Raw genomic sequence first — 11,703 nt, 5'->3', positions numbered from 1 at the left:
GCAGATGTAGCTTTGTGCAACAACCAAATGTGAAAATCACATTGGTAACTGGCATTCTTAGCCAAAGTCCTCAAGCAGTTCTGAGTTTTATGCCAATGTAGGACAGAGGATATTTCTACGCTAATGACCCAGATGGCAGTCATATACCAGAATTCACTATGCCCTATTTCTCAACCTCATCCTCAGTCTGAAGAGTGTTCATGCCTACCAGATTTATCATTTTTCAGTCCTGGTATCTGTCGTATATAGAACAACTATAACAAGGAGACAAGCAGCAGATTCCAGTTATCTGGCTTACAGTCACAACTCTGCAACTTTTCTTCAGCAAAGTGTGTTTAGCTCTGGATATTACCTTCTTGACAGACCTTGAAAAGGGAGGATGTAACCCATCAGGGACATTTATGATGGCACCTGTTATTCACCCAGTAAACATGGGAATGATGCAGAGGTAATAAAACTACAGCAAACAAAGAGGAGCTATTTTTATATCAGCCAGGCAGGAATTGAGGTTTGGATAGTATGAATCAAGGGAAAATGTTCCAGATGCATGGACACATTATTTCTGTCTTTTTTGTGGTGTGCAATTGTTCTTTTAAATAACCTTGAAATTTTTGATGCCACTTAATTTTAATTATTAAACACTGTTTTTGTACAGAGCATTAGAAAGAAGCAAGACAAATCAAATAGGAAAAAATGTTAAGACTATTGTGAGCCATGCTGAGCATATTGGAGAGAGAAAGAAAACGCTGTAGAGTGCATTGAAAATAACTTAAGCCCCATAAGCTCTATCCAGCACCGCCCCTTCCTGGTATATGAAGAACCCACTTGACCTTCCATTGTCCTCACAAGCAGATTCCCTAGTGCAATGCTGAGCTAGGCTATTATGCACATTAAGAAATAATTAAAAAGCTCTCTTTCTCTTGCCTTCCCCTTTTTGTGGCTCATAGGAAGAAGCAGAATGCATTAGCAAGCATAGTCCACCAGCATCTCCTAAAGAGCCTCCAACCTATTCCCTCCTCACAAACCTGTCTCCCTTCTAACAATTTATATCCCATGACATAACTGCTTGGCCGAGAATGCAGTCCTCTCCATCCTTTCTCTCTCCATGTTCCCTGGCAGACCCACAGTAAAAGAAGAAGAGGAGAACAGTGTCAATTTAGAAGCAGGACACAGGTTTATTTATAAGTCAAGTACTAGTGGGCGGATTAATACAATAAATAATGTTTGTCCTGTGTACTTCCTATTTTTCTCTGCAGAAGTTATCAAAATGAAGGGGTTTCATCTTAAAGCCCCGGACACAAGAAATTCTGCTCACCTCTGCCCTTCAATATAAACACTTCCTGACAGAGCAAGCTTAGGAAGGAAGCAAAATTAAAGTGCAAATTAAAAGGCAATTAAATGCTGGTGGCTTGTCTCACAGCCCACTAGATGTGGAAAAGTATTTGGCTGGATGAACGTTCAATGCCACAAGTTAGTAATCCTCAATTATATTGTGCATTTATGTGCCAAGGGACACAGGCCAACAAGCCTGGCCCACGGCAAAGGGAAAGCTCCAACACAGAAATAATATTGCACATTTTTCAGAGGCAAGTGATCTGGATTTGCCAGCACCAGGACATTTACATTCAGGTCTCTATCATCCTCTGACTCCTCTGTGCACAAGAGGCTTCAGTACAGAAGGACGGTTGGGCTGCAGAAGTAACCGTATATTTGGTATTGGTGCTGAAGTCATACATTCTTCATCGCAGCAGCAGCAGCACTTCTTGCTCGATCCCGTAATTAAAACCCAGGACAAACTGGGTCAAATCAAAATGCTCTCTACCACTCTCCATCTAAACCAGGCAGAAAGCCTCTGCAGGATACAGGCCTGAAAATCTTTTTCTAATATAAGTTAAGCTGATACAGGGAACTGTGATTTATTTAAGTGCTAGTAGCTCTGCGGACACAACTGCCAAATTTATTGGCTTCTTTCAGTACAACTGCAGTCAAGATCCCACCCCTTCCTATGTTTAACAATCCTTCACCTCTCATCTTAGCTAGCCCATAATAGAGGACACAGGTTCATGCATAAACTCAAGACATAGAGGAACTTTGCTAGAGCACTCAAAAGCTTGAAGTGTTGTAGGAACTGTTCCAGGAACCATTTGGCACAGCTGTCTGGTGAGGAAACTCTTTCCAGTGCACAGATGGCACATCTTAAAAATGACTGGATCTCCACCAATGTGGCCAATCCTTTGCCAGGCTGAATGCTTGCAATGCACTTTAGATGGGATGGGCTTTTCTTCCATGGCTGATACATCAGGAGATTCTTTCCCAGAGTGCCGCTTGTACACTTAGCAAAAGATCACTGACTGGAGCCAGACTTGCAACTTCTGCCTTGTCCGGATGGACACAGACCATTACCCTCCCATGCAGGTTTTTGGCATGCTGGTTTTTGGATAATTCAGTCAAAATTCAGACCACAGCACAGCCTTGTTTCCTTTGTCCACACTGACCACATGGGCTCCAGAGGGTGACCATGCTACAGCATTGATGGAGTTACTGAAACAAAGGATGAAATCAATTTATTTAAACATTTCCCCTACTGGCATGCATTGCTGTTTATTTGAGGTGCACATGTTTATTCAGGGATCATGATGCAAGCTAGGAATATACTGAGTAAATCAATGTATGTGATCACTGAAGAAGCATATAGATTCAGCTTACTGGTCATTTCCCTCCACCACACAGTTCAATAGCATCCCCTTGCCTTACCTGTGCTGTTTGGAAAGCACCCTTTCCACTTTTCCAGTGAGCACATTCCAAATATAGAGTGATCCTTCTGCTGAGCCAGCTGCCACATAGTTTCCATCGGGGCTGAAAAAGTATAGGTTTGGTGCAAGGAAGAGAGAAAAAAAAGATGTGTTTTACTTTGAGGTCTATTGTTTGTACAGATGAGTAGTATACTGAGAGTAGGCTCGTTATGTTGTATCACTAGGTAAATCTAATCAAAACCTCCCAGAAAAGTGTACAGCACAGAAATAAGTCTGAAGCTTTTTGTTTCAAGCTGAGATTCAGCACAGAAAGCTAAAGCGATTGTTTCTGACAGATATGGAAGAGAATTAGGTCCAAATCCAAAGAGAGATAATAATAATTTCCATGCAACAAATGAAAGCCAACAAGATACCAATTTTCCAGATTGAATATTAAACAGTAAGACCACTGAGTTACAAATAATTCATAATACAGTGGTGCCTCGCACAGCGAGGTTAATCCGTTCTGGATTAACCCTCGCTGTGTGAAAGCATCGCTGTACGGGAAGGAAAAAGCCATTGGAACGCATTAAACTTAGTTTAATGCGTTCCAATAGCAGCTTTACTCACCGTACAGCGATGCTTTTCCAATGGCCGGCAGCCATTTTCGCACCCTCCTCTCACTTAACGAGGGCGCGAAAACGCTGCACGCGGCCATTTTGGGGCTTCCGGCGGCCATTTTGAGGCTTCTGGCGGCCATTTTGGACCCGCCGAACAGCTGATCGGCGGGGCGCAAAGCGAAGGTTGGTAAGCGAAACGCTTACTGACCTTCGCTGTGCGATTTTCGGCCATAGAGGCCATCGCTCTATGATCGCATTAGCGATCGAAAAAACATCCTCGTAGAGCGAATTCATCGCTCTACGGGGCGCTCGTTGTGCGAGGCACCACTGTAAATTTATGCTATTTCAAAAACATTGACCTGCAATATGTCAATGTTAGAACAGTTACCCTCCTGAATGTGGAATGAGGTAACCTCAGAAAATGAAGCTACTACAGAATAGTGGAGATTTGCTCCTTTGAAGAGTATATTCAGCTACAGTTCAATGCAGAGTTGGTGAGGGTATTAATTCTAAACGTTTCCCGCCACTTTGGCTGTTTTGAAAAAGGTAGCTTTGTTACTGTTTCAGCATGTGCAACTAAAAGATAGAAACAAAAATAGAAGTATGGTGGCACCTTAAAGACTAACATATTTGTTTCAGTTTGAGTTTCTGTGGATTACAATCCACTTTCTCAGACAAATTATTTACATAGCTGCTCTGTGAATGACTGTTCTTGCAGGAAAACGTAAAAGTGCATCTAAGGTTGTAATGGAGCACTCCATTTCAAATCCCTTCTCGCTAATCATTGCAAGCATAATCTTGTTGTAGTCAGAGCTTCTAGGAATTCCCTTATCTAATGAAGAAACTGAGTACAAAGTCCTTCTCTCCCTTTCACTTTTGTTAACGAGTATCTACTGATCAGCTCTTTTGCTGCGTGGACTCTGCCAAATACCTCTAGGCATCCTATACAGAAAAATTTCATCCGCCTCTTGTTGACGTCTAGTTACTTAATAAGAAAATGCGACATTCTTTTGAGCAAAAATTAGTCACAGCCTTGCAAGGAAATAAAGGGAGAAATTATCACTTTCCCCTCTCAAGTTCCCTTTAGATCTGCTTGTTTAGCGTCTTACCTGAATACAACTCTGGTCCAATCAGATCCACATTTAAACCCCTGGGCACTGAAGGAAAACAAGACAAAACTGAAACCGTGCAATAGAAATCAGAGTGGGCTGATCTAAATCAAGACCATTTAAATGTTTATTTTGAATAATGATCTAAATCACTGGAAAAAACCCCTGAGTCACATTAGTTATTTATATCAAACAAATAGCTAGCTTTTGATGTTAACCTGTCTCCCTCAGGCTGTGCACCAAAATTTTGTGGATGTGCAGAAAAAATAATATGAGAGTCTGAAAATTTCATGGCAGATGGCTGTGTCAAATTTGCTTCTTAAGATGAGTTTAAAATGTATCATTTTACTCACCTTTAGTTAAAGTTAACTTGAGGCAGAATTAGCAGCCATAAATTATTGGGACTATCATATACAGTGGTGCCCCGCTAGATGCTTCCCCCGTTAAACGACAAAATTGCTTGACGATGCCTTTTTTGCGATCGCAAAACAATGTTTCCTATGGGGTTTTCTGTTTAACGATGATTAGGTCCCTGCTTCGTGAACCGATTGTTCACAAGGTGAGGATTTAAAACAGCTGATCGGCAGCTTGCAAAATGGCTCCCCGCTGTTTTCCAGACCTATTTCTCCAAGACAGGGATCGCAAAATGGCCGCCCTATGGAGGATCTTTGCTGCACAAGCAGGTATTTCCCCCATTGGAATGCATTAACCAGTTTTCAATGCATTCCAATGGGGTTTTTATTTTTGCATGATGACGATTTTGCTGTACAGTAATTTTAACGGAATGCATTATTGTCGTCATGCGGGGCACCACTGTATACTTTTTTCTGCACTAGCCACAAAACCTTGGTGCACAGTCTGAGGAAGATGGATTAATGTCACAAGCTAATTGTTTGGTTGATTTTTTTCAGTAGTCTAGTAAATAAATCGCCTGTTCTTGCATTTGTATTATGAGGACCAAATGGCCTTTAATTTTTTTTCACATCAGTCAGTGACTTCAATCAAACTTTGTAAATCATGTTCTTTACACATTTCTCAAACTGTGTAATTTTGATCACTAAAACATGTTTTCTAGGACTAGAAGTTTTCTAGGACCTGGTTAGCATACTGTATTACTTTGCCAGACATCAACAGGGCAAATCCTGCATTCTTTTTCTTTGACATAAGGAACTTGTGCAAACAGCAAACATATAACTCGACAATTCATTTCTAGAACTGTACTCACCTAAAAGTCTGTCTGACATTATTGACTCTGAGATCAATAATCTTTAATAGATCATCTCGAGAACAGGTGAGGAGTTCTGTTCTCTCTGGATTCAGATCTAAAGCGGTAATTCTACCCAGCAATTCAATTTCCCGTACTACACACTGAGTTCTACAAAGGGAAGAGGATATGAGTTAGCATTTCCATAAAAGCTTGTAATTCTATTTTCTCTGATATATAAATGTATCAGTCTTGCTAACAATATATTAATGTCATCTAGCTGGAAAGAGTGGGAGTAAGTATAAGGGTTAACATTATATACTGAAGATTTGTTGGTTTCTCCGCTGTACCAAGGGAAATATATTTTTTAAATGAGCATTTTAGCTAGCACTGAAAAATAATCATGTCTCTGACATTAATACAGTAGGACCTCCATATCTGCAGGATTGATATCAGCAGTTTCACTTATCCATGGTCTGAAAAAATAAAAAATGCAGTATTAAAAGAAATACTGTATTAAAAGAAAAATCCCAGAAATAAATATTTATGTGATGGAGTTACCAGTACTGGCGACTAGAGGGAGCCAGAGACCATTCTTTGGAATATAATGGGTCCTACTGTATTTGCAGTAAATAAATAATGTTGGGTAAACTAATCTCAGCTTGATCTGAAATTTCAGATTGTTTGGCATTTACTAGCTTTCTTGGAGACTTCCCAGAAAAATCTCATCTATTTTCCAAAAGATTTCTCCTAGCTCATTATGTTTTGGTATGGCTCTAAAAAGTGTTTTCTATTTTATACCCAAGCACAAAACACTCAGACACAAGTTGCAAAAAAGCCTGAATTTTAAGGTCCCCCAGAATTGTGCAATTGATCTATTATTTTGAGTACAGCATTACTCAGAGGCTGAAATCCTCTTGCTTAGTGTAGTAAGGTGCACCTAGAGTAAGCCCATTGAATCAATGGAACTTGTAGAGGACCTGACTCATCAGGTCCCCACTCATTCAGTGGGTCTACTCTAGTTGTGACTTACCACGCTATGAGCTGTGGGAGCCGGGATGTTTGTCTTCCCTGTCAAATAAGTAAAAGGCAGCGTACCTTTATGGACTCTGCATGATTTTGCCACACACCCCAGCTCCAATTATATTTTAACTTGTAAAGGTCTAGTTCCCTGATTATTCAGGGAGGTTTTTTACAGCTTTGCCTGAATTTTGATTCACGTTCAGGATTTGCTAAGTGGCAGATGCTGCTGTTTGGTTGGGTGATATGATCATGCAAGTTCATAACGATCAGTGAAAATGTATTTGGGAACAACCACAGACTGACATTAGATATCAGTGTAGATTCCTCTTAAAAATGTGTCCATGCTTTTTCCTATATCAGTTATGCCCAGTTCTCCCTTCTGAATAGGTTGCAAAGAATGATAATGAATAATTAACCCATCTTTAGACATCTACTTCTACAGAATTGAACTTTCCAGCTAAAAAATTCAAAATTATGCATATAATTTCGAATACAATATATAGACAACAAAGCTTCCATTCCTTCATGTGCTTTTCATGAAATGTTCAGTTTTTTAAAAAGGAGCTTACCGAATATCCCAAAAACGAATTTTCTTGTCAAAGTGCCCACTCATCACACACTGCTCAGTGCACACTAGATCATTGCAGCTGGAGCCTGCAAACACAGTCTTTATACCTTCAAAAATGAAGTCACAGTAGGGTCACTGGATGTACCTTTCCCTTACCCAAAATCACAATCAAACATGGAACCCAGGGGGCCTTATCTAATTCGATTCACTCAATCTACAATGGCCCAGAAAGAAGGCCAGCCTGCATAGGGTATCCACTGCATTCCCCTCTAGTTTCTAAAGCAAACTAGTATCTCATTCTTCTTATCTCCTTCCAAGAATTTCAAGCAGATTGGCAAAACAGCACCCATGTCTTCTACTGAAGAACAGAAAAAACAACAGGAATGCAACAGTTTCGTAAGGTTCACAAAACTTAGATTAATTAGGAACACTGGACAGCCCAGCCCTTTTGGTCAACAGGGTTTTTCTGCTGTTGCAACAGGCTTTTCGTGGGATACATGTCCGATTCCCATTGTTTAAGATTAGTGATGACTAAAATCTGCTCCTTCCCACTGAAAGAAAACATTCAGGAGAAAAATTAGGAGTAGGTTTTTCTGCAAATGACTTCTGAGGCTGCTTCTGGTACTGCTTGTAAATTCCTAGGCTGACCCCTTTGCTTGGAGAAATCCTAATTCTTAACATATGTCTTCCCACAATTTTGCTCCTGAATCTGTATTACACTGATCTTTTAAAAAATAAAGTTATCCCAGAAACCTGAAATTTGCCAACCCTGAAACACTGAAACAAACACATTTTCAGCTAATCAAAACACATACAGTGGTGCCTCGCATAACGAGTGCCCCGTTTAACGATGAATCTGCATAGCGATACAGATTTTGCGATCGCAAAAGCGATCGCATTGCAATGTTCTGAATGGGAAAATATCGCATTGCGATGATTTAGAAACAGCTGATCGGCGGTTCCAAAATGGTCGGCGGAAGAAAAAATGGCCGCCCGCAGCATTTTCACGCCCTTTCCCTCGCATACCGGGCGGCGAAAATGCCGGCCGTATGGAGGATTTCCGCATAGCGGAGTTTATCCCCATAGGAACGCATTGAAGGGGTTTCAATGCGTTCCTATGGGGTTTTTTGTTTCGGATAGCAACGATTTATCTGGAATGGATTATCGTCGCTATGCGGGGCACCACTGTATTTAAATTATATTTCATTCTGGATATCTCTGCAGGGTTTGGGGCTCTTAAGAGACTGTTATAAGCTCAAATCCCTTTAGGGAGGTAGGCCAGCCATTTTCCTCCTGCTACTACATTGGCTGCACAGAGGCATTGCATCATGAAGTCAAACCTATCTGAGAACTTTCATTTTTTCCCTTGTTATTGGAAGATGCTCTCCAAGTTCTGAAGCCATCGTCAACTGGCATTACTTAATGGAATGGGGGATACTGCCAATACCCAAAATGAGACCTTGGGTATCAGCAGCATTTCCTATTCCACTAAGCAATGGGATGGGAAACGTTAGGAAGAACAACCTTCAGAACACGGCCAAAAAGCCTGAAAAATCCACAACAACCATTAGATCCCGGCTGTGAAAGCCTTCGCAAATAAACTAGATTAGATTCTTATAGGCATCCTAATCTTAATGGATGAAAAACAATAGCAGTTTTGAAAACTTTGGCATGTACTAAGTCCATAGTACATCTGTTCTTATCCATTCAATACATGGGGAGACACACAAAAAAGTGAGCAGCTTCCTTACAGACTTTGCTGCGCAGGTCCCACAGCTTGAGGGTTCTGTCATGGCTCCCAGACACAATGCGTGCATTGCCCAAGAGGAATTTAGCTGATAAGACTTTTCCACTATGCCCTGTGAGTGTGTGCTGGAAAGAAACCGACATCATGTAAGAGAACAGGCTTTGCAGCAGTTGCTCGTTCTTCAATCATATCCTTCAGGAGTCCAGCACAGGTATAGACACCTACAGAGTTCAAACTTAAGGGCAGGCAACTGTGGAGAGAAGGGGCTCTATCCCTTTTCAAGACTCCCAGACTCTCATGTGATACAAGTATACCTTTTTGCAAAATGTACAATGTGTAGATGAAGTTGTGGGTGGTGCTATACTGCTTCCTGAGAGCTGTCGTTCTTCAGAAAACAGCCTCCACAGATGTTAATGGGCAGCAAAACTATGACTCTGTGTCCTTCATGAGCAGGAGGAGGGCCAAACCCCTGCTGGTCAGCCATTTGATACCGGGAGTGACTGACTGACCAGAGGCCCCAGTCTGCTCCGGTTGGTCATGTGATGGTGAGAGTTGTTGAGTGACCAGTAGGCCATACCCTCCTGTGTCTCCTGAACGCTATCTGTCATCCTCTTCTAGAGACATTTAAAGTACAGTTGCCAAGTCCTGGACCTAGGTCTATCTACATGTGAGGCTGTCGTGGACCATGGCAAAAATGGAGCAGATTAGGTAAAACAACAGAAGAATATATTTCTTCATGCTTACCAAAACCAACTTCTAAAATACAAAAGGAGCAAAAGGCCCTTTGGATTTATTTGCCCAGCTAATATATTTTGCTGTTTCCAAAGCCAATGTACTCCCTCAAAGTATTTTAAGACAGAAATACATTTAAACAAAGTTCCAAAAGTATGTTAATTTCTCAGGAAGGCCCTCAAAACCTTCATGTTAAACTAGATAACATCTTGGTTTCCAAGCCTATGTAAACTATTTAACATCTCAATTTCCAATTTCATTCATTCTGCAACACAAGTTATCAACCACGCTTTCTCCATCTGTTTGATTTCATGAGCTCATTTAATGTATAAGGTAAATGAATTTTTTGTAGTCCAGTTGTACAAAACTAACAAAAAATCTTGTGACACTTCAAAGAGTAGGAAGTGTTGTCTAGCATAAATTTTTTTGGCACACAGCTTACTTGATGAATTTGATGGTTATAGGCCATGAATGTTTACACTAATAAAATTTAGGATCTTTAGTACACACCTCACACTTTCCCCCCCTGGAAAAAAAAAACTAGTATGGCAATTCTCCTCCCCAGAAACCAATAGTAGAAAGTTATAAAGAATAACAGTTAACATTTTCTAACACACTTTTGTGTATATATAGCTAGAGGGTGATTACTGAGAAGTAGCCACACATGTTGTGCTACTGGGGTGAAGATACATACCCGTAACCGATGATCATCTACAGTCCAGATCCTGCTGGCAAAATCATTTGAAGCTGCTAATAAATAAGAACCCTGTGGAAACATGTTTAAAGCCCTCTTTTAATGGATTCTCCTTGTAGAGATTTTTTTAAAAATAAGAACTACCATCATGTCCACAATCCTCCATACCTAAGAAATACTGCTTTCAGCTGTCTTGTGACCTGCTGCAATAATCCTGATTCAAGTCACTGCCAAATTCTGTCACTCCTTCCTGATCTCTCTTTAGTAGCTTATCCTAAATCTTTGCCTTTGCTCTCTAAATCTTTGCCTTTGCTCTGACCTCTCTCTTATTCCCTTCTTCTTGGTGTGAAGAAAGCCAACGTTCTTACCATTAAGTCTTTGTATCGCTTTCTGCGTGAGAACTGACGCATCTGTTCATTACACCTGCATCCCTCTGCCCTAGTTCTCGCTCTTCTCATTTATTACCCTGTTTCGCATTATTTGTTCTCCATTTTCTTCACTTATTGCCCCCACGTCATTTACTCTTGACCTCCTGCATTATGCCTTCTTCTGGCCATTCCCTGTAATCTGACCGAACTCGCAAGGTAGGGAAGGACAGGATGCAGGATGAAAGAGGAGAGGAGGAGAGAAAGAAATACAGATGCTTTGCTTTACATGAGGTCTCAGCTAAAATTTTGAGATCATATACCCAGATGGGAGTCCAGTACCTCAAACTCCTTTATCTGTTATGTTGGATAGCAATTTCAGCAGTGTCTACCCAATACTCTCGAGTAGCACAAGCTGAACATATCACCACTTGTCAGCAAATGACCTCCCAGTCACAGCACATCTAGAGCTTGATGGAAGAGAAACTGCTGGGAGTTGAACCGGTAAAGGAGGCAAAACCACTGAGCCCATCAGACCTTTTACTATTCATCACTGACCTCAGCAAAACATTGTTAGCTTGAGATGGCAGGGGATGATTAATGGCAAGTGTCTCAAAGCTATTAAACAGCAACTTCCTGTCTTGGCTGATACTTAGTGTGCATTATTATGATACAGACAGAAAATGTTACCAGATCAGGGATTTTCTGAAAAGGTCAGTATAAAACAGTGCTTTGCCACAAGAGATGCTAATGTTGTTTTAATCTCTGTAAAATGTCTGGGATGGAAAAAACTTTTTAAAGGAACAGGCATACTCACGGCACTATCAAACTCTACGCTTGTAATCCCCGCATTACTGCCAGACAAGGAGCCTTTCAATTCACTGTTGTCTGCAGTGCAAAAAGGAACAG

At 40.8% G+C, this 11,703-nt stretch overlaps 1 protein-coding gene and 1 non-coding gene across 6 annotated transcripts in view; both read right to left on the bottom strand.

Moving 5' to 3' along the window:
• Nucleotides 1-602: 602 nt before the first annotated feature.
• The window catches only part of ATG16L1 (autophagy related 16 like 1), a 36,353-nt gene continuing 25,252 nt past the window's right edge, over nt 603-11,703 (bottom strand). For all 5 annotated transcript variants that reach the window (XM_020787393.3, XM_020787394.3, XM_020787395.3 and 2 more), the window contains 8 exons: nt 11,612-11,682; nt 10,430-10,501; nt 9,008-9,128; nt 7,258-7,363; nt 5,687-5,836; nt 4,462-4,509; nt 2,755-2,856; nt 603-2,541 (listed from right to left, as the gene is read on the bottom strand). In XM_020787393.3, the coding sequence (XP_020643052.3) occupies nt 2,448-2,541; nt 2,755-2,856; nt 4,462-4,509; nt 5,687-5,836; nt 7,258-7,363; nt 9,008-9,128; nt 10,430-10,501; nt 11,612-11,682 (764 nt within the window). In that variant the 3' untranslated portion in view covers nt 603-2,447. The remainder of the gene's footprint in view (nt 2,542-2,754; nt 2,857-4,461; nt 4,510-5,686; nt 5,837-7,257; nt 7,364-9,007; nt 9,129-10,429; nt 10,502-11,611; nt 11,683-11,703) is intronic.
• Nucleotides 11,088-11,353, bottom strand: LOC140706272 (small Cajal body-specific RNA 6). The gene has a single exon (XR_012085912.2).

The sequence above is a fragment of the Pogona vitticeps genome, chromosome 3, assembly GCF_051106095.1.
Source record: "Pogona vitticeps strain Pit_001003342236 chromosome 3, PviZW2.1, whole genome shotgun sequence".
In the NCBI taxonomy this organism is placed as follows: Eukaryota; Metazoa; Chordata; class Lepidosauria; order Squamata; family Agamidae; genus Pogona; species Pogona vitticeps.
This window is presented reverse-complemented; position numbering and strand designations above follow the sequence as displayed.